Source organism: Condylura cristata, unplaced genomic scaffold (genome assembly GCF_000260355.1).
Source record: "Condylura cristata isolate star-nosed mole 26May11 unplaced genomic scaffold, ConCri1.0 scaffold00004, whole genome shotgun sequence".
Lineage (NCBI taxonomy): Eukaryota > Metazoa > Chordata > Mammalia > Eulipotyphla > Talpidae > Condylura > Condylura cristata.
In genome coordinates, this window is record NW_004567105.1 from 32,006,159 (window position 1) to 32,026,432 (window position 20,274).

A 20,274-nucleotide genomic window follows, 5' to 3' on the forward strand; every position below is an offset into this window, starting at 1 on the left:
AAAAAAAAAAAAAGAAATGGAATGTCCTATTTCTTATTTAGTCAAAGTCATTCAGCATAAAAGAAGTCTGCAGAAAAGAAATAAAAATTAAAAAGGGTAACAACCTTAACATAACACAATAGGTATGGGAATGTGGCCATTTATGATACAAATACCTCCAATTTTCTCTATATTTAGAACATTTTATAATGAAAATAAAAACAATTTTAAAAAAAGGACTAACCAACCAAATTATCCTCCAAGTTCCACAAAATAAGTTGGAGGACTTGCACTCTTATTGATAAAATATCAGTAAGTCCATTTATAATAAATTAATGGTCATCCCAGGAACATTCATGTGTTAGAAAATAGCAACCTTTTATTATACTAAGTTCTTACCTAAGGATTTATGAGAACAATAACAGTTTCTAGAAGTTGAGGTGGAGTTTTTCTAGGTCAAGACTGTTTCATTTACACTGAATCTCTAGCTTGTCTTACAATAAAGGTATTGTCTTACCATTGCAGGATATACCACAGGCATTGACAGCCTTTGGGGTTTTTCCATCATTACACCAGTAGCGGCTATTGATCTGAAATATCCCATAATCAGTGCTTCCGCTTCCTGGATTATAGTTTATAGCTCGTGTGTTATAATCACTTTCCCATTTAGTCAAGCATATCCCTGAAAAGAACTTATTTTTAGTAATAAGCAGCAACAGGTGAGTTATACTGCATATCATAATCAGTTTATTTAATCAATTCTGCTTTTCTAATAATTTATAAGTATAAAGAAGCATTTTATTTGTAAAATACATTATAATTCAGTGTTAAAGGGTCCTTAATAGAATCCTCTTTTTAGCAAGTCGTTTTTAATACCAATGAAGTAAGATAACACACTTAAAAATATTAAAATAACTGTTTCTATTACTGCTGTTACTCATTCCCCACTCCCTGAGGGAGTCCTGACTCAGGCAAGATTCAGCCTAGAACAGAAAAATTCACAGAGTTGTTGAATACATTTTTCATTTAATGGCAAATATATATGCTGATTAAAATGGTTTTTATTAGGAAAATAAGAATTTTCTCAGAGAAACATTTTCTTATAATACCTGAAAATGAATTTGGATATCACATTAGAATTGAAAAACAAGCTAAAGAAAAGGATAGATGCATTGCTTTATCTATTCACATATATATCCACATATTCATTAAAAAGCATTAATAGTCAAGGGGAAATGTTCGAATTCAGTCTAAAAAAGTACTGTGATGCACTGATAAATAGTTATTAAGTATAACATAACTTTTATTCAGGGCACATCATGAGTTTTATGGAGGAAAATGAAAAGTACTTAATTAACTAACTGGGAGTCAGAAATACAGGACATTTTATACTGCATTTCAGAGATTGCCTTAACAGTGAGAGACAGGAAATAGGTTCTTACTGCTCTAGTATTAAGAACTCAACATAACTTTTTAAAACTTTGCTTTATAAAAAGAAACACACTGTGTTACTCTAGGTTTGCAGAATCCAAATTCCCAAGTGGAAGTGACTTGAGTCAAGTACTCGAATTTGACAGAGCTACCCTGAGCCCTCCAATATATCTTTCAGTCAGCCTACAGATGCCGAGTCAGTGAAAGCTGGCACAAGGCGTGTGAGCAGTCCTGGTTCACTTGCTGCGCCCTCCTCACTCTTTCTTTGGGTGTGCCTGATTTTAAAAGAACAATTTGATGCTCGTTTTTTTTTTTTTTTTAAATTTGTAGTTGAGGATACCCCCATCAGGTATCACCACCACACACTCCCCTGTATTTCACCAGTTACAATATTCCACCCACCACAGACCATGGTGTTTCCTTTCTTCTTCTCCCTTCTTCACGCCTCCCCCCAATTGGATGTTTTTAAGGAATGAAAGAAAACAAGCTTTCAAAAAAATTTCAAAAGTCCATTCACTCAAATAACCATTCTTATACTTCACCTTTTGATATCTTACCCACACCTGGCTATTTGGAAGTATGAATTCAACTTACAATTTGCCAGGCTGATTCCCTTGAAGTTATCCAGTCCATATCTTTTCAGAGTTCTGGCCAACTCACATCTTTCAAAGACCTTGCCTTGGACAGTAATGGCAAAGAGGAGTAACCCCAGAATAAGGAAAGCCTTCATGTTGCCTGGGAAGCCAGATGTCCAGCTGACCAACCTGAGTGGTCCCTGGTATTTAATGCGTTTAACTTCCTTTTCCTCTTGTGGTTTGGCAACTCCACCCTTTGAGATATAAGGAAAACAGGAAAGGTTTGTGGGTTGACTGAGTTTTTCAAATATATTTTTTTTAACGTTTGAAGAGATTTATTCTGATGTGCTAAAGTCAAGCTACATGGAAATGATGAAATGACACAGTTTAAAGAACTAGCTGACAAAGAACTGGGAAGTAGCACTGTTTCCAAATCAAGAGCTTTCTTTCTTTATTATCATTTGAGTAACTATAAGAAAAAAAAACCCCAAATGAACATTTTACACAACTGAAAAACTCTGACCGTTGATTAACACTCATTTTTATAATTTTTTTCGGTGCACTTAATAGGACCTAATCATCTTTTTCACTTAAAATTATATATATGAACATATTCATAATTTTATACTCATATATATATTCCACAGAAAAAAACTGCCACATTGCCTATTGCTCGGCCAGATTCCTACTCCAGCTTTTTTGTTATTATCATAATTTTATTTATCAATTAAATCTTTTCCTGTTATAAAGAGCTGTCACATGAACAGTTGCCACACATCCCATGTTAGAAAATAAAGGCTCATTATAAATCAAGGAAGCTTGATAATCAAATACTACAAAAGAGTGGCAAAATATGCTACCCCAGAACCTACCCCTTGGGCATAACATTATTTTGAGCCAACTGAAAAGAAACAGAAAAAAAAAAAGAAATTGACTTCTTACCGTTTATCTGAAATCAAAATAAATTGTGTATAGAAGCTAGTCACTTACAATTCTAGATGCTTAACAGTCCTCAGACAACACTGGAAGATTCTACATCATAAATTTTACTGACTAGCGATTATCTTCCATTGGTTCCCCATATGTTACCCTTCACACAGTTGCTTCCCTTGGCTGCAATCTAAACGAATATCCAATTGGCATGCTTGATAGTAAGGGAAAATTAAAGTAGGGGGGGGGAAAGAACCACAAATAAATGCCTTGACTAATGTGAGGAAAAAACCCAAGGTCTTTGTTATCCCTGCATTTCTCCTAAGTATCTATGAGATATGTTTGTTAATAAACTTGCTTGTTTTTCTCTTTAATTTATCTTTTCTTACAGAGTCCCTCCCGCCTGAGATTCTAGAACGATATCAGGAAAAATACATGTTTTTTCGTTCCATACAGTTCTGGTGATGAGGATGGGACAGTAAGAAGCTGGAATTCTCCATCCTCCCTGGGAACTGCAGCTGGACTATAGGGTAACTGATAAGGTACCAGAAGGTAAACATTCTTACCATGTCCATCTCCCAATACCTGTCTGTAATGCCCCTTTTTTCCCAAATTCATAATGACAGAAGAAAATATTTGTAAAAATAGGCTCTGAAATGTGTATTTGTGAATTTGGCTTTGGATATCCATTGGTTATTAATCTCAGCATCCCAGAAATATTCATGTTTTCCTTTGTCCCTGTCTTGTGCGTCATTTGTCACACGAGAACATAATATTCTCCATGAGTCTTGTTTTATGTTCTGAGAACTTGACTTTGGAACCACTTATAATACCCTCTTTGTTTTCTGCCTCTTAGCTGGGTGCAGACTATTAGGATGGATTGGGTGCTTAGCCAGCCAGTGAGAAGCCCAAGACAGGGAGTGACAAGCAACTTGACTTTTTTCCAATAAAGCCAACTCTCAGGGGAGACTGTCTTTTTTTTTTAAGATTTACTTTATTTATGCATAGAGAACTGGGATACAGGCCAGAGGTGGGGAGAGGTGAGAGGATTCACCAAAACAGAGGGTGAGAGGATTCACCAGATACAGAGTGGGGAGCAGAACAGGCAGATACACAAAGCACACTGTTGAGTGGTACAGCTGGCGAGGTGCCATGTGGGTCACCTCCCTAGCCAGAGATGAAACTCATGCTGAAGCGGCTGTGGCTAGCTTTGCCTAACCCCTTGTACCACCAGGGAGGGCCCAAGGGAGTCTATTTTAATAAAGGGTCCCAGTGCACAGGTCTTGTTGTCTCTACCTTTTGGCTTTTTTAGGAGATTAGTTAGCAATTACTGAGTGCTACAAATGTACCATGCAATCTCATAAATACTATGCATGTAGCATCTCAGTTCTTACAACAATTCTATGCAGTGTGAATTTCTGTCTCCATTTAACAGGCAAGGAAACTGAAGCATAGAGAATTAAGTAACATCTGTGTTCACAGAGATACTAAGTTAGTGAGCTGGGATCCAAATCCCTAAAACTTTCACCACTAAGCTATAGCTGCTCCTGGGCTCATAAGCAAGCATGTGGTTGAGGCTGGAAGTGCCCAAATTCTTAGGCCCAGAAATTTTTCAACTTAGTGGTACCTTGTAGAAGTTTCTAGTTAGCAATTATTAGCAGTCAAATAGCTTAATTTTTTAAAAAAGATTTATTTACATATGCATACAAGAACTGGAGTACAGGCTAGACGTGTGGGGGGTGGATGGGTGAAAAAATTCACCAGAGAAAGAGTAGGGAGCAGAACAGGCAGATTTACTGAAACACATTGCAGAGGGGAGCAGTGGACAGGTCAGGAGTGGTCTGCCGCGCCATGTGGGTCAGCTCCACGGCTGGACATTGAACTCATGCTGCAGTGGCTTCGGAGAGCTTCATGGTGCTACCTGTTCCACCACCGGGGTGGGGGGCCAACTTAGATTTATATTAAACCATTGTGTTTTTACATTGATGGTGAGTTAAGAAAATGAATTCAAATATTCAGGCTCATTGGGCTAGCCACCAGTTTAAATCTAATTCTATATATACAGGTATTCAGAGGTCATAATGACCTGATGATGCTTAACACCAGGCTGTCTCCACAGTGTCTCACTTTGGAGGAGACTGAAGTGTATATCACTAGTGACAATCAAAGTTTTTATTTTCTTAGGCTCATCTTTGGAATGACTCCGGATCTTGAGAGGTTCATGTCATCTGCATCCCTTTGGAGGATACTTCTTGTGTCCATGGTTAAACAACAAAAGGTTTATTGGTTTGGAGCACAACTAGAAAAGGTATTCTTTTGAAGATGTGGGTTCCTACACCTAAAAGGACTTTTACCTTGCTCTAATCCTAAACAAATGTCCTATTGGTACCCAGGGGAAGAATAAATTGAAGAAGAAGAAAAAAAAGAAGAAATAAAGAAGAATGCTTTGGCTAGTGTCAGGGAGAAAAAAAAGAAAAAAAAAAACAGACTTAAAGCAAGTTCAAAAACTGTGAAAGCTGCTGAAGCAAGTGTGGAGCTTATGAAAAATCTGATGGCCAGGAAATTGCTTTCACAGAGATCCAGAACACACAGGAAGGCTACACCTATTGACCTTATTTTGTAAGGAGAGTTGCCCGTGACCAGACCTTCCTATGATTGGGGTTTCCACTGGACAACCAACACTTTCTTCTGGGGAGAAAAAAAGGTTTGGAAATAGTTCTTACCCTAGATTTCTGATAACAGGCAGATGTACCACTAAGTTCCTTCTTAGAGAAACTTGCAATCTTTTTCAGTCCCTTGGAAGTACTAATCTTTGAAATGTAAACATCTAAGGATAATTATTGACCAAAATAGGCCTTGAAACTGGAGGGGAAGAAGAAAAGGTTTTTTAAAAACTGCTACTGGCCCTCCCTGGTGGCACAGCGGGTTAAAGCACAGCACAAAGAAGCTTAAGCCACTTCCACATAAGTTCGATCCCTGCCTGCCCCGGAGGAGATCCACATGGCGAGGCAGACCTCTCCTGACCCACCCGCTGCTCCCCTTAGCAGTGTATTTTGTAGATCTGCCTGCTCTGCTCTCCCCTCTGTCTCTGGTGAATCCTCTCACCACCCCTGCACCTCAGGCCTGTACACTATTTCTGTATGCATAAATAAATAAAAACTTTTTAAAAAAACTTGTAATAAGGCAGAGAGAGGTTGAGTGGTAAGTTAGCATAAGACACAACATTGACACTAATTTCAGCAGAAGGGAGAGTGAAGAAACAATTTGGTTCTGAAAGTCTAGACTTTGATGGCAAGACTGCACAGCAATGGTATGAATGGGAAGACTGGTTGAAAGTCTATATAGAGAGCTGCTAAACTCCCAGTCTTTCCCTTCTAGGCTAGGAAATTAGATGTTTGCCTCTTGCCAGTTCCAGAAGGATTCTCTTTGGAAGAATCCTGGACTTGGCACTAAAGGCTGGTACAATGTCAGAGTAAAAGTGAGTGATAAGTAGCAGTCAGAAGCAGTAAGCCAGCCTCTCGCTCTTAACCTGCCTTTACTAAGTTCCTTGATTTCTGGTGGCCAAAACTACCTCCCAAGCAGGAGCCGATAGATGCATTGCGTACATAGATGTCTTATATTTAGGGGTCACAATGATATGGTTAGCCTTTCTCAAATGCCTGTAGCGAGACCTTCTCAGGCTCACAGATTTCCCACTTAGCTTCTTAGTACAATGGTGTGGAATAAAATCCATGCCAATGATGAGGGAAAGAGAAAGTTAAAAAAAGTTAAGGACAATCATGTTCAACCTCAACTCCTATCCATTCAAATAGCTGTTAGATTGAGGGAAGGGGGGAGAGAAACATTCTTTTTCAGAGTTATCTGAAGGCAAAAAATTATGTTTAGCCTTGTTCAGAGCAAATAAGGGAAAAGACAGTGGACCTAAGAAAGAAACAGGGTTCTGACAAGAGAAAGATAAAGCAAATGACCAAATAAAGAAGAGTGTTAACCAATACTGACATCTATGCAATGGGCTGAAGAGAAGCTGGTTTAGACTGCACAAGAGGGGAAGGGCTCCAGGAGAGGGAACTCCCATAGGAAAAGCAACCTTAGAAATGACGAAATTTATGTTCCGTTTTTTTTTTCTTTCTTTAAAGATTTATTTATTTATTCATATAGAACTGGGGTACAGGCCAGAGATGTGGAGGGTGAGAGGATTCACCAGAGACAGAGTGGGGAACAGAACAGGTAGATGGACGAAATACACTGCTGAGGGGAGCAGCGGGCGGGTCAGGAGAGGTCTGCCGCGCCCTGTGGATCTCCTCCAGGGCAGGTGGGGATTGAATTCATGTGGAATTGGCTTAAGCTTCTTAGTGCTGTGCTTTAACCGCTGTGCCACCAGGGAGGGTCCTGTTTTCTTTTTAAAGATTTATTGATGCATACGAGAACTGGGGCACAGGCCAGATGTGTGGGCAGGTGAGAGGATTCACCAGAGACAGAGTGTGGAGCAGGACAGGCATATAGACTGAATACAATGCAGAGGGGGCACAGTGGGCAAGTCAGGAGAGGTCTGCTGTGCCACTGGGTCACCACTCTGACCAGGGATCAAATTTTTGCTGCATTGGCTATGGAGATTTTCAGAGTGTTGTACTTTAACCCTTTGAACCACCAGGTAGGCCTCTAACTTTTTTGAAGGGGGTTTGACAACTGGCTGAGATGCTGAATAATAAACCTGAGGCTTCCCTAGTGGCGCAAGGGGTTAAGATGTAGCCCTACTAAGTGCAGCACGAGTTTGATCCCTTGCCAAGGAGACCTATATGGCACATGGCACAGCAAACCTCTCCTCCTTTGCTCACTGCTCCCCTCAGCAGTGTATTTCAGTATATTCACTTACTCTGCTCCCCACTCTGTCTCACTCCCTGCACCTCTAGCCTATACCCCAGCTCTTATCTGTATAAACAAATACATATTTTCTAAAAATGTATTAATACATGAATAAGGGCATGAGAAGCCTAAGCAAACTGAAAAACAAGGCAATTATTAATACTAGGAAAAACAAAGAGCCTCAGAAGTGAAACAACCAAAAACTACTGTCATATCATCTGTGAGTGCACATACTTATAAAAGAGAGAACTACATGGACAGAGGGAGTTGAAAGAGCAAAATGTAAAGTCTGCATGGTCTGTGGAAAATGTCTATAAATAAAAAAGTCAGGACAAAAGTCAAGAAGTAGAATAACAATGCTCTTGAAAAAAAAAAAACAGTAAATCTAGAAGACATAGCTTAAGATAAAAAGGAAATGGTAGGGACTCTTCCTGATGGCCCAATGGGTTAAAGCCCAGCACTATTAAGCTCTCCATAGCCACTGCAGCACGAGTTCGATTCCTGGCTGTGAGGTGACCCACATGGCGTGGCACACCTCTCCTGACCCGCTCACTGCTCCCCTCAGCAGTGTACTTTCTCGATCTTCCTGTTCTGCTCTCCACTCTGTATCTGGTGAATCCTCTCACACCTCTGGTCTATGCCTCAGTTTATTCATAAATAAATAAATCTTTTTAAAAATAAAATGGTGGGGATTAGATGGGGGAAGATTAGGGCTATTTTTCATCATTAAATTAACACTTTAATTGAATCAAAACATACAAACCTATTTTTATTAAGAAAGATAAAATATATTTATTTACAAAGGGAACTAAAGTCCCATCTGGGGCTTCGCTGGTACTGCAAGGGGTCAAGATACAGCACTATAAAAATCCTCAGCCACTGCAGCATGACTTCTATCCCTGGCCAGGGAGCTGACCGACATGGCGCAGCAGACCTCTCCTATCCCACCCACTGCTCCCCCTTGACAGTGTATTTCAGTCACTCTGCCTGTTCTGCTCCCCACTCTGTCTCTGGTGAGTCCTCTCACCTCCAGCACCTCTGGCTTACACCTCACTTCTCATATGCACAAATAAATCTTTAAAAAAAGAATGACATTTATGTTCTTAGAATAAAACAGAAGTTGCAAAGTTCCTAGAACACTATCGTTCATCAAAAGCTTTTGTTTGGGAAACTAAGTATTGAGGAAGCTCAAACTGGGAAGGGGATTCCCAGAAACTACAGGTATCGAGGAGGCAAATTTAGATAGATCGATCATGATAGTGGTAGCAGGTTCAAAGAGTGGCAGAGCCTTGCATCACCCTCCAATGGGGAGTAACAAGAGGTTTCTTGGACAGCGTGTAGCTGCTAGGGAAATTGAAATCTAATTTCCCTGCCTTGAATCAACAAAAACTTGGAAACGCACGTCCTGACGCTGAATGAACTCAACAGCTTGGGCAGTAACCCCTGAACAAACATTTCAGGCATCTTCTAAAATCTTCCTCAAGTTTTCTGGACTTTATAATTCCTTGGAAGTAACTGGGGGGCAGGAGGGGGGCGGTGCTGATCTGAAATAATTAAGAAGAGTAAAACTGCACTACCACTTAGGGAAGAGGAACTTAGAGACAAATTTTGTCTGATTTAGAAAAATCAAGCAAAATGAAGTTTCTGGCACTAGTTAATGGCTGAGCAACTTTCTACCTTTATACCATTCAATCTAGACTTGCCTGTTCTGATTATGATGTGACCGAAGAGCAGGAGGTTAGATGCTTCCTGGGGACTAATCTGTTTTCCTAAAACTGACCTGATGGTTCTGCTTCAGGTCACAATTAACCAGGGAGGAAAACCTATTGTTTTTCAGTGACTCAGAAAATTAGGACAGACTTCTGTATCTGTTTTGTTGTTGTAAGCCTGTTATCTCTATTAATAGTAAGCAATTACAACGTAAGTGTGTTAGTATACGAAGAATATGAAACACTGTAAGGCGAAAAAACCTCCAAGTGACACTAGCAAGTCAAAATAGTTCGTAGGACTGCAAGGAGGCGCTGCATGGGTTTTATTGAAGGTGGTTAATTACTCACCAGTGCCATTTCTTTGAACCGCTACGGACCTTGGGAGACCGCAGTCAGGGCAGCTGCACTCAGCTCATTACCTAGCTGTGGAGTATGGCTGCTGGGTGGGGATGATCTCGCCGCACCGTTGACTTGGCGGCAAGCTGCTGAGGGAATATACTGGGGTAGAAGAGGATGCTTGGGCGCTCAAACGCGGACTTGTTACGGTGAAACCTTTCCTTATCCAACTCTCAGCTGCCCTTCATCCAGCTGTAGAACAGCCTTGTGAAGCTGGACCCAAAGTCCTACCTGCTGTTCCTTGCCAGTCCAGCAACCTGGCATGGTCGAAGTGGTTTATCTGAGGAGCAGGGCTTGGCCCCAATTCAAAGATAATAATTTTTTTAGCCCTTGATGAGCTTGGTAGCTGGAAGATGCTAAGTTATATGGGTTTGCCTAATCCAGACAAGTGGCTTCCACTCTACCCCCAAGATTAGTGATCGCTTTCTCTTCTTGTTCTGAATTTTCCTGTAATTTAAGTTCTTACTCTTTGCAAAATAAATCAAACAATTTGTTGCCTGCTTCTCCTGACACCATCTAAACTCTAACAATCATCTAATTTTTGCATGTAATTTACTTTATGGTCTGGCTGTTGTGTTTTGAGTCAGGTAAATGAAATTCATGCTATCTTTTTCCTATTTAAAAAAAAAGATTTATTTTTATTTATCTATGCATACTGGATAGGAACTGGGTGTAGGCCAGAGATGCAGGGGGTGAGAAGATTCCCTGCTTCCCACTCTGACTCTATAGAATGTAGAGTGGGGAGCAGAACAGATTCATTGAATACACTGCTGAGGGAAGCACTGGGGGAGACAGGAGAGGTCCACTGTGCTATGTGGGTCAGCTCCCTGGCTGGGGATAAAACTCATGCAGTAATGACAATAACTTGACACCACCAGAGAGGCCCCAATTCATGCTATTTAATGAGAAGATAAGTTGCTCCTGGTATCTCGAACATGACTTACTTTGTTTGAAACCTACCATGTGATCACTAGGTCTAATAAATAGCAACTGGCCCAGTAAGATCAGCCTTGTACTTTACTACTAGTAACAGGGGAGATTTGATCATTCCTGGTATTGCCATGTACAACTCTCTTCTCTGCCTTCACTCCTGCTGTTGCCTCACTCAGGACAGTGAAGGAAGTGCTAGGAAGTCTGGTGAAAAATGACAAAGGTAAATGAGCTTAGGGAATGACCAGGGCCCCACACAGGCACCTAATCCCAGAGATAGTGCTATTTAGAACTTAGTACCATGAACTAATGGGAAACTATTAAAGAGGATAACAGGAAAAAATAAAAAAATATTCACTGTAGATTGTAGTGCAGGACTACTCCTAGGGAACTGACATAATCCAGATGGCAGGTGACTGTGGGTATGAAAGGGCTGAGCAAGTTGAATGGCTATTTAGGGGTTGAATAGTCAAGACTGATAATTACCTAGACTATGTGGAAAGAAAGGGCGAAGGAAAGATAAGAATAGTAGCTTTTCTTTATATAATGCTTACCAGGTATTACCAATGTCACTTAATACATATTATAATTCTCACAGAGATTTTACAGGAAAGCACTGTTTCCATTTTATAGATGAAAAAAAAAAATAGGTGTTCCAGAGAAGTCGAGTCACTTCCCCTCAAAATATGGTTACTAAGACAGAGCTGGGACTTGGACTCAGGTCAGTTCCATGATCTTTTCAGTCTACACTACTTGGTAGAAACTGAAGTGCAAAGGGAGCACAATTCTACTGAGATCCAATTCTTGTCCTTTGTTATAACTTTCTTGGCTGCCTCCTGTCTTATTTAAGTGTCCAATATAGCTGGGCAAACTCACTTTCGTATTTACCTTAAAAGCCTGAGTTTTCTCTAAGAATGGCCTGACATTAGGGAACACCACTGAACAATCAAAACAGGTTTACTAGGAAGGGGGGAGATAAGAGAAGGACATTTGCATAGAAGCAACAGGCAGAAAGAGCTGCTCTGAAAGGGACAGGTTTGCTGAGAGGCCTGCATGGTCACAGGTGGGTGACCTAGGAGGGCAGCTTCTGCTGAGGGAGGTCAGTGAAGAGAAGCCCAGGCAAGCACGGGTCACCTGCAGAGGGAGAGAGTTGGTGTTCAGAAGCACCTGCAAAGTCACAGGTGGGCAGAAAGATTGCCTCAAAACCTATTTTAAAACTCAATATGCTTGGCATATGAACAACTGATGAAATCATTCTGGATGGCTTATTTCTTTTGCAAAGACTTTCTAAATACTCTGTTGTTACTATGGTCTTTAATCGTCTATGTCAGTGAATTTTGAACTTTGGCAGGATTTCATTTCCCTTTTTCATATTATAACAAATATTTTTCTTCCTACTTTGGTCAAATTACACAAATGCCTTCTCAACTTACACAACTGAACACTCAACATTGAGAAATGATAATAAATTAGTTAACTGACTTTTCAAGCATGTGGTGAAATATGCCTTAGTTGCAAAAAGACATGTTCCCATTTTAATTTCCCCTTTCTGAAAGTATTCCAATTTCAGTTCTTTATCAAGGATTTATTTTAAAAGTGTGAGTTTTCTCTAACACCAGGAAACACCACTGATCAAAACCTATTTTAAAAATTAGTATGCTTGGCATGTGAACAGCTTTAGGTTTAAGGTTCTGTATGACCTTTTTACTTTGGACCAATGCAACTCCATATTCATTACATTTCTTTTTAGAAATCAGTGATTTTAATCTGTCAGTGAGTTCTTGTAACATCACAAAATGGTGGAGGAAAAGAAGAAATAGTTATTAAAAAGGTAATGAGGTCCCTCCCTGGTGTCACAACACATTAAAGTGCAGCACTACAAAGCTAGCTGCAGTCCTTTCAGCATGAGTTTGATCCCGGGCCAGGGGGGTGACCCACATGGCACAGCAGACCTCTCCTGACCCGCCCGCTGCTCCCCTCAGCAGTGTACTTTGTCAATCTGCCTGTTCAGCTCCCCACTCTGTCTCTGGTGAATCCTTTCACCACTCCTGTACCTCTGGCCTGTATGCATAAATAATTCTTTAAAAAAAATGTAATGAGATCATATTCTTGGGTTGTATATCCCCCTCCCAAACACTGTACTGATATCCTGAGCAAGCAAATAAGAAAATGATTATTAATAATTTCTATGTACACATTTAATTGATGATGTTGGATGCCGTTTTTGGCATCACTCTAATAAATTGTTCATGCAGATACACAATCTTCTCACCTACCTTATACTTCCCACCTCAGGCCACCTCAGGCCAACATCATACCTCTGAGATGGCTGGTTGCTGGCATAAACCATAGTGTATTTCTAGTTCAGTGAAAGAGCAAATAGGAACTTAGTGACACTGGAACATATCAAGTTTACAAACAGGTCTCACAATGAAGTCACCCTGAGCCAAAGATGAAGACTGATAGCATTTTGATTTTGGGAAATAGTTTCCTTGACTGTGATCCTGAATATTGTTCAATTAGAGAATAAGTTTTCCCAGCAGCATAAAGTATTGATAAAGGCATGGATTTATTTCTGGAACTTTGAGTGTTACATTGTGTCTATTTTAATTCCAATACCATACTGTTTTAATTACTGCTGGTTTACAATAAAAAGGCAGATAACATGATTTCCTCTAATTTCATGTTTCTCAGGATTGCTTTAGCTATTCCAGACCTTTCATGGCTCCATATACATTCTAGTATTTTTTGTTCGATTTCTTTGAAGAATATCATTGATATTGCAATGGGGATTACTTTACATTTATATACTGATTTTGGTAAACTAGTGATTATCCCATTCATGAACTTCATATGATTGTCTATCTCCCTTTTTAAAAAAGATTTATTTATTTATACATACAAGAACTGGGGTACAGACCAGAGGTACAGGCGGTGAGAGGATTCACTGGAGACAGAGTGCGGAGCATAACAGGCAGAATGAGTGAAATACACTGCTGAGGGGAGCAGCGGGCGGGTCAGGAGAGGTCTGCTGTGCCATGTGGGTCAGCTATCTGGCCAAGGATGGAACTCATGTTGCAGTGGGTGGTGATAGCTTGATAGGGACTTTAACCTCTGTGCCGCCAAGGGTCATGATTAAAAATGTTACCATAAACTCCTCATTAGATAGATTCCATGATTCTGCTGGACTAAGACTTCTGGCTTTTTCTCTCTTCAGCATTTGTTCTTCTATCTCTTCATTTTTAGTTTTTCTGTTGTAATAAGGAATTTTCTTCCCTGTCTTGATAAATTTGCTTTATACCCTATCAACAATAACTGGATATCATCCTTAGTATTTTACCTAAGATTTTTAGGTTTCTATTATTTTACAGATTGATGCCTGTACCTGTCAAGAGTTTCGATATGCCAGATAGGGGTACCAGATAGGAACCAGAGCAAAAGGGTATCAAAAGTTTACCTCTGGACCTCCCTGGTGGCACAAGAGGTTAAATCTCAGCACTATGAAGCTATTGATGGCCACTGTACCATGAGTTCAACCCCCAGTCAGGGAGCTGACCCACACAGCACAGTCTCCAGTCTTGCCTGCTGTCTCCCTTTGCAGAGTACCTCAGTAGATCTGTTCTGTTCCCCACACTGTCTCTTATGAATCCTCTCATCTCCACCCCAACCCCTCTGGCCGCTGGCCTCTGGCATAAATAAAATAAAAAGATTTATTTATGCATACAAGAACTGGGGTACATGCTAGAGGTCCGAGAGTGTGTGTGAGATGATTCACTAGAGACTGAGTGGGGAGCAGAAAGTCAGATTGACTGAAATGCACTGCTGAGGGGAGCAGGGGGGTGAGACAGGAGAGGTCTGCTGGGCCATGTGGTTCAGCTCCCTGCCAGGGATCACAGTCATGCCACCTCTCTGGTCAGGTATTGAACTCGCGCTGCAGTGGCTATGGAGAGCCTCATAGTGCTGTGCTTTCACCCGCTGCACCACCAGGAAGGACCCTAAATAAATACATCTTAAAAAAGTTTGTCTCTACTGAGCACCAAAGTTTCACGCTAACTACAGCACAGCAGGTACCCAAGCTGTGTTGTAGTGATACACAATGACCCTCCCCTAAGCCAACTCCTTAACCAAAACTCAGGAACAATCTCATACCAGGCTCATAGAGAAGTTGTGGGGATATAGCACTGCTTGGCAATGATGACTGAGAAGTGTCCCCTTTGGGTTTTGAATATTGAGCCTTACACTGGAGTACTTGTCTTAAGATCCAGATGTTCAAAGTCTTTTGAGATGAATATTTGGTTGTCATCCAAATAACACAGCCTTGTTCCTACGTGGGGATAAAGTAGGTGTTTCATACATCAGTCACAAGCTGCAAGTAACAGCCTCTTCTGCGGGGAGACACAGGTGACCACTGTAGCTTTCCTGCTGCTTTCACTGGATGCTTACATGCCTTGACTGTATCTGCAGGATTTTAACTGAGGACTGAGTGATGACGCAGAGACTAATATCACTGAAAGATTTTATTGTTACTCATAATTCCAAGAAGTGGGGGGGTCACATCGGGTCATGTTGGCCACAATGGAAGCACACTTACCAGTCTGTAGGCAGGAAGAGGAGAAAGTGTGACCAAGAGCCACAGAAAGTGCTTTCTATGGGGAGGAAGGGGCGAGGCTGAATAAGCACTCTGGACAGGGTAGTTTGAATAATCCCAGCACACTCTAGGTCATGGGGTGGCCCCTAGTTGTTTGCTGCCTGGGCTTGGGGTCCTTGAGGGCAGAATGTTGGCTGTTAGGAAGGATGTGGTTCAGAGTATGGCCTCTGGATTGTTCAGTTTGCACACAGGTATGTTCCCAGGCAATTATTTACTGTCTCTAGGCATTAGCTAACCCTGCAGGGGCTTCCTAGACAACAGTGCCCCCAAGATGTCAAATCATCATAAAATACAACAAATAAAAACACTATTAGTACACTATCCTATTTCTTGGCATTTGGGTTTTCTGAGTGCTTTATTTCACTCATGTCTCTCTCCCCTTTGTTATTCCACTCTTACCATAGCTGATTCTGAACAACAATCCAGGTTTTTTAACTTTATTTTGATTTATTTACTTTTTGGCTGAGTGATCCAGGTCTTGGTTTCTCTCTATCACAGCTTCACTTAGATGTATGCTAAGAGGACAGCTCCCTTTACATGGAGTCATTCTGGGCTCTGCTGGAGGTCTGTGATGGAGCACAGGACTAAGGAGTAAAGGTAGTCTGAGGGAATCAGATTTATTGAGGAATAGAGTCAGTCCCTTTTGGGACTACACGAGAGGGAGGCCCCGTCTGAAGCCCCAGAGGAGCTCAAACACGGGGCATCACGCATCAGCATCCTGGCAACAAGAGAAGAATGCAGAAAACCGACTCCCCAACTGGGCTGACACACCCTTCAGCAGCAACTGTTCATGCTGGTCAAAGGCACGATCTACTGATGCCTTGGCCCCTCAAGGATGGGGGCTTAGCAACATTGCTTATAACTATGATAAAGAGTCAGCTTATTACTTCAGGATGAAATGAGAATAAAACAGGATGCTCTAAATGGTGTGGCCAAATGGGATCTTAATTGGTAAATCACCTGTGAGTGGTAAAGCAAGACACTAAGAGCATCCTTCAGAATACAGAGTTGTGAAACCCAGGGACACTTCTTAATATAAAGACTTATCAGTGACTGAATTAGCACCGTCACAGTCTATAGTTCCTATGAGTGATAGAAACTTGGCTCCCGTAACCTCTCAAAAAAAAGAATAAGGAGCACTAACCTCTGTGATCCTGACCAGGTATTCACCTTCTATGGAGCTCAATTTCCTCCTATATAAGGTAAAAAGTACTAATGTTCACATTAAACAAATTTTTAAAAAAGATTTATTATACATGCCAGAGCTGGGGTATCAGCCAGAGGTACAGGGGAGTGAGAGGCTTCACCAGAGACAGTGAGGTAAAGAACAGGCAGATTGGCTGAAATACACTGCTGAGGAGCAGCAAGCGAGACAGGAGAGGTCTGTTGCACCATGTGGGTCACCTCTCTGGCTGGGGCTGGGGATCAAACTCGTGCTGCAGTGGCTGCAGAGAGGTTCACAGTGCTGTGCTTTAACCTACTGCACCACCAGGGAGGGCCCCTAATGTTTACTTTTTAACTTTTAAAAACTGTATCACAGAATTATAGCAAGGTAAGTTATTTAATATTTTGAATAGTTTGTCAGTGTTTTCTGTGCATCACAGCCATTGTGTACTATTTGTTGCCCTGGATAGGCAGTTCTGATCTGAGCTAGCTTGGCTGATTTCTGCTAGGCTCTCATGTTTGTAGTTAACTAAAGTTGGCTGGCAGCTAGATGACCTAAGATAGCCCCACTCATATATTTGACATTAAGTAGGCTGCTGGCTAGAATCATGGGAGACATCAACCCAAGTTTGCTAGGTTTATTCAAACAGTAGTAGGTTTTGGAGAGCAGCCAGAGGTCAAACGCTAATGCAAAAGGCTTTTCAAGCCTCTGCTTATGACATATTTGCTAATGTCCCTGTGGCAAGAGTAAATAATACAATCCATCTGGAATCAAGAGGTAGAGGAGACAGACCCTACTTCTTGACAGAAGGATCATACTAAGCTATGGATGTAGGAATAGAAAGGATTTGTGGCCTATTTACAATCAGAAGGAGTTGATATATGCACATCGTTTAAGAATAGATACCAAATCAGAAGTCAATAACCATTACAGACATAAAACATGTATATTATATATATATGTGTATATATGTATACATGTGTGTATATGTATGTATGTGTGTGTGTGTATACACATATATAAAGATAAGATAGTTAGGAGAGACACAGATGAAAATATTTCATTTACAGGGGGGACTCTCTTGTGGCACAGGGGTTAACTATCAGCCATCAAGATATCACCAGCTACTGTGGCCTGAGTTGGCCTGAGTTAGAGCCCCAGCCAGGGAGGCGACCCACATGGTGTAGCAGATCTCTTCTGTCTCACCTCAGCAGTGTATTTCAGTAGATCCACCTGTTCTACTCCCCACTCTATCTCTGGTGAATCCTCACTCCCACCCCCACACCTCTAGCCTACACCCGGTTCCTGTATGTATAAATAAAGCATAAATATATATATATATATATATATATTTAAAGCTCATTTACAACAGCAACAAAATGACTTAGCACATGTTCCAGAAAGAGATCTAATAAAAATATTCAAGATCTGTATGAAGCAGAAAAATGCTAAAAGAAACAAAACTTGAATAGAAAGCCTGTTACATTCTAGGCTAATAACACCAGTATCATAGTAAGTCAATTCTTTCAAATTTCTCCTAAAGAAAATACCAAGAGCACTGGTTTTACTTTTTGGAAAGTAGATAAACTAATTTTAAAGTTCATGCAGAAAAAGTATGAGTGTGGTGAATTTCAAACATGTCTCCAAATACTTTAAAACGTGGTGTTAATTTCCAAATCCTTGAGTGTGGCTAGTCTTACTTTTAATGAGTAGAAAAACAGACAGTGTGTCATTTCTGACAGTAAATCATAAAGTTATACGGTTTTCTCTTTCTTGGAGGGAAGTCAGCAGCAACATTGTAAGGACACTTAAAAAAATTCCATGGAGAGGGCCATGAGGTTGAAAAATGCTGAGACTTTTTTGCCAACCATCAGTGAGAAACTGAAGGCCCCTTGCCAAGCCAACTTATAAGTAGATCCCCCAGCCCCAGTCAAGCCTTCAAATAACTCCAGCACCAGTGAATATTTTGACTACAATTGCCTAAGAGACCCTGAGCCAGAATTACGCTGCTAAGCTTCTCCCTAAAACCCTCACCAACAAAAGTGATGAGATAATAGGTGCTTATTATCTCATCACTTATAGATGTTTGGTGACTTAAGTCACCAAATTTTGGGGATGTCTATTACATAGCAATAGATAACTAATACAATGAATAAAAATAACAGTCATGAACTCTTAGAATATGAAGGATGATTAACTTCATCATATAACACTGCAACATGTTAATATAGTGAAGCGATGTGTCATTGGTATGTGAATAAATACATAGATCAAAGATACATAGATCAAGTTTATAAATACACATGTACATATTAAAGTTTAGGAAGGCAACCTTTCAAATCAATGGAGGGAGAAGGATTATTCATTCAGTGGCAAATGAAGAACCTATGTGGAAAGGTAAATTGAATCCATACTTTGCCCTTCACATAAAAATTAACTGCAGATAGATCAATACTTAAATTCTAAGAGTGAAAAGAGAAAAAAGAATTAAAATTATATGAAACTTTAAAAAATCTGAGTGGATATGTAAACATTTGATCAATTTGATCAGAAACATTATTGACAAAGATAAATGACAAAATGAGAGAAATATTTGCTGTTCATACCATAGATAAGGTACCAATCTTCCTAATTTATTTTATAGAGAACTACTAAAACCAATAAGAAAAAAGGCCAACGTGAAGATTGGCAAAAATAAAATGGCATGCTAAGATCCTATGCTGGCACATTCCAGGATACTATCTCATAAATGTAGCCTCACATGTATAAAATAATATATGTATGACGTTATTCTCTGCAGCACTGTTTATATCAACAAAATGGGGCACATTTTATATGCATTTATGGGTTAAACCATGTCACACATACAATAAAATAATATGCAGTCATAAGAAATATTTAGAAAGTTAATTATTAACAGAAGTAGTAAAACTGTTATGATTTATTTAAGCATTAAATAAGCATAAAGTCAGCTGCAGAGAGGCTTAATACAGACTTCACTAAAGTAATCTAAGCAGTCACTAAATAACCAAATAATAGTAATCAAAATCCTGGAGCAGGTGAGGACCAGTACCCAGAGTTGCTACAATATTATCTAAAATGTCTAGTTTTCAATAAATGTTGGTAAATATATTACATAATATATTATATAAAGGCAGCAGGGGGAACAAAACTATTGAGTTAAGGAAGTGACTATAAATAGCAAAATAATATTATAGCGATGTACTGTTGTATAGCGATGTACTGTTGGTTCTTAACATTAGATGTAACATGTATAACAATAATACCACAAAAAAGGGGGGGGAAGAAGAGAATAGAGCCAGGCAGGAGTGACATTTCTGTGTATCATGAGAATTAAAGGAGTATAATCTGAAACTGATTTTCATAAGCCAAAATATATACAGTAAAAATTAGAGCACTTAAATTAATGACTATCATTGAGGAACTTAAAATGCCATATTAGCAAATATTCACTTTAAAAAAAAAAGCAGCAGAGGGGGAATCTTAGAATAAAAAAGACTCTCCAGTCTTTTTAAAAAAAACCAGGGCTCGGCCCTCCCTGGTGGCACAGCGGGTTAAAGCACAGCACTGAGAATCTAAAGCCGCTTCCATATGAGTTTGATCCCCGCCTGCCCTGGAGGTGACCAC

At 40.1% G+C, this 20,274-nt stretch overlaps 1 protein-coding gene across 1 annotated transcript in view; it reads right to left on the reverse strand.

Annotated features, from left to right (window-relative positions):
* LYZ (lysozyme) overlaps window positions 1-2,195 on the reverse strand; it is a 5,011-nt gene extending 2,816 nt beyond the window's left edge. The window contains exons 1-2 of the mRNA XM_004675905.2: window positions 2,005-2,195; window positions 497-661 (exon numbers count right to left, since the gene is read on the reverse strand). Coding sequence (XP_004675962.1) covers window positions 497-661; window positions 2,005-2,140 — 301 coding nt within the window. The 5' untranslated portion in view covers window positions 2,141-2,195. The remainder of the gene's footprint in view (window positions 1-496; window positions 662-2,004) is intronic.
* Window positions 2,196-20,274: the final 18,079 nt, after the last annotated feature.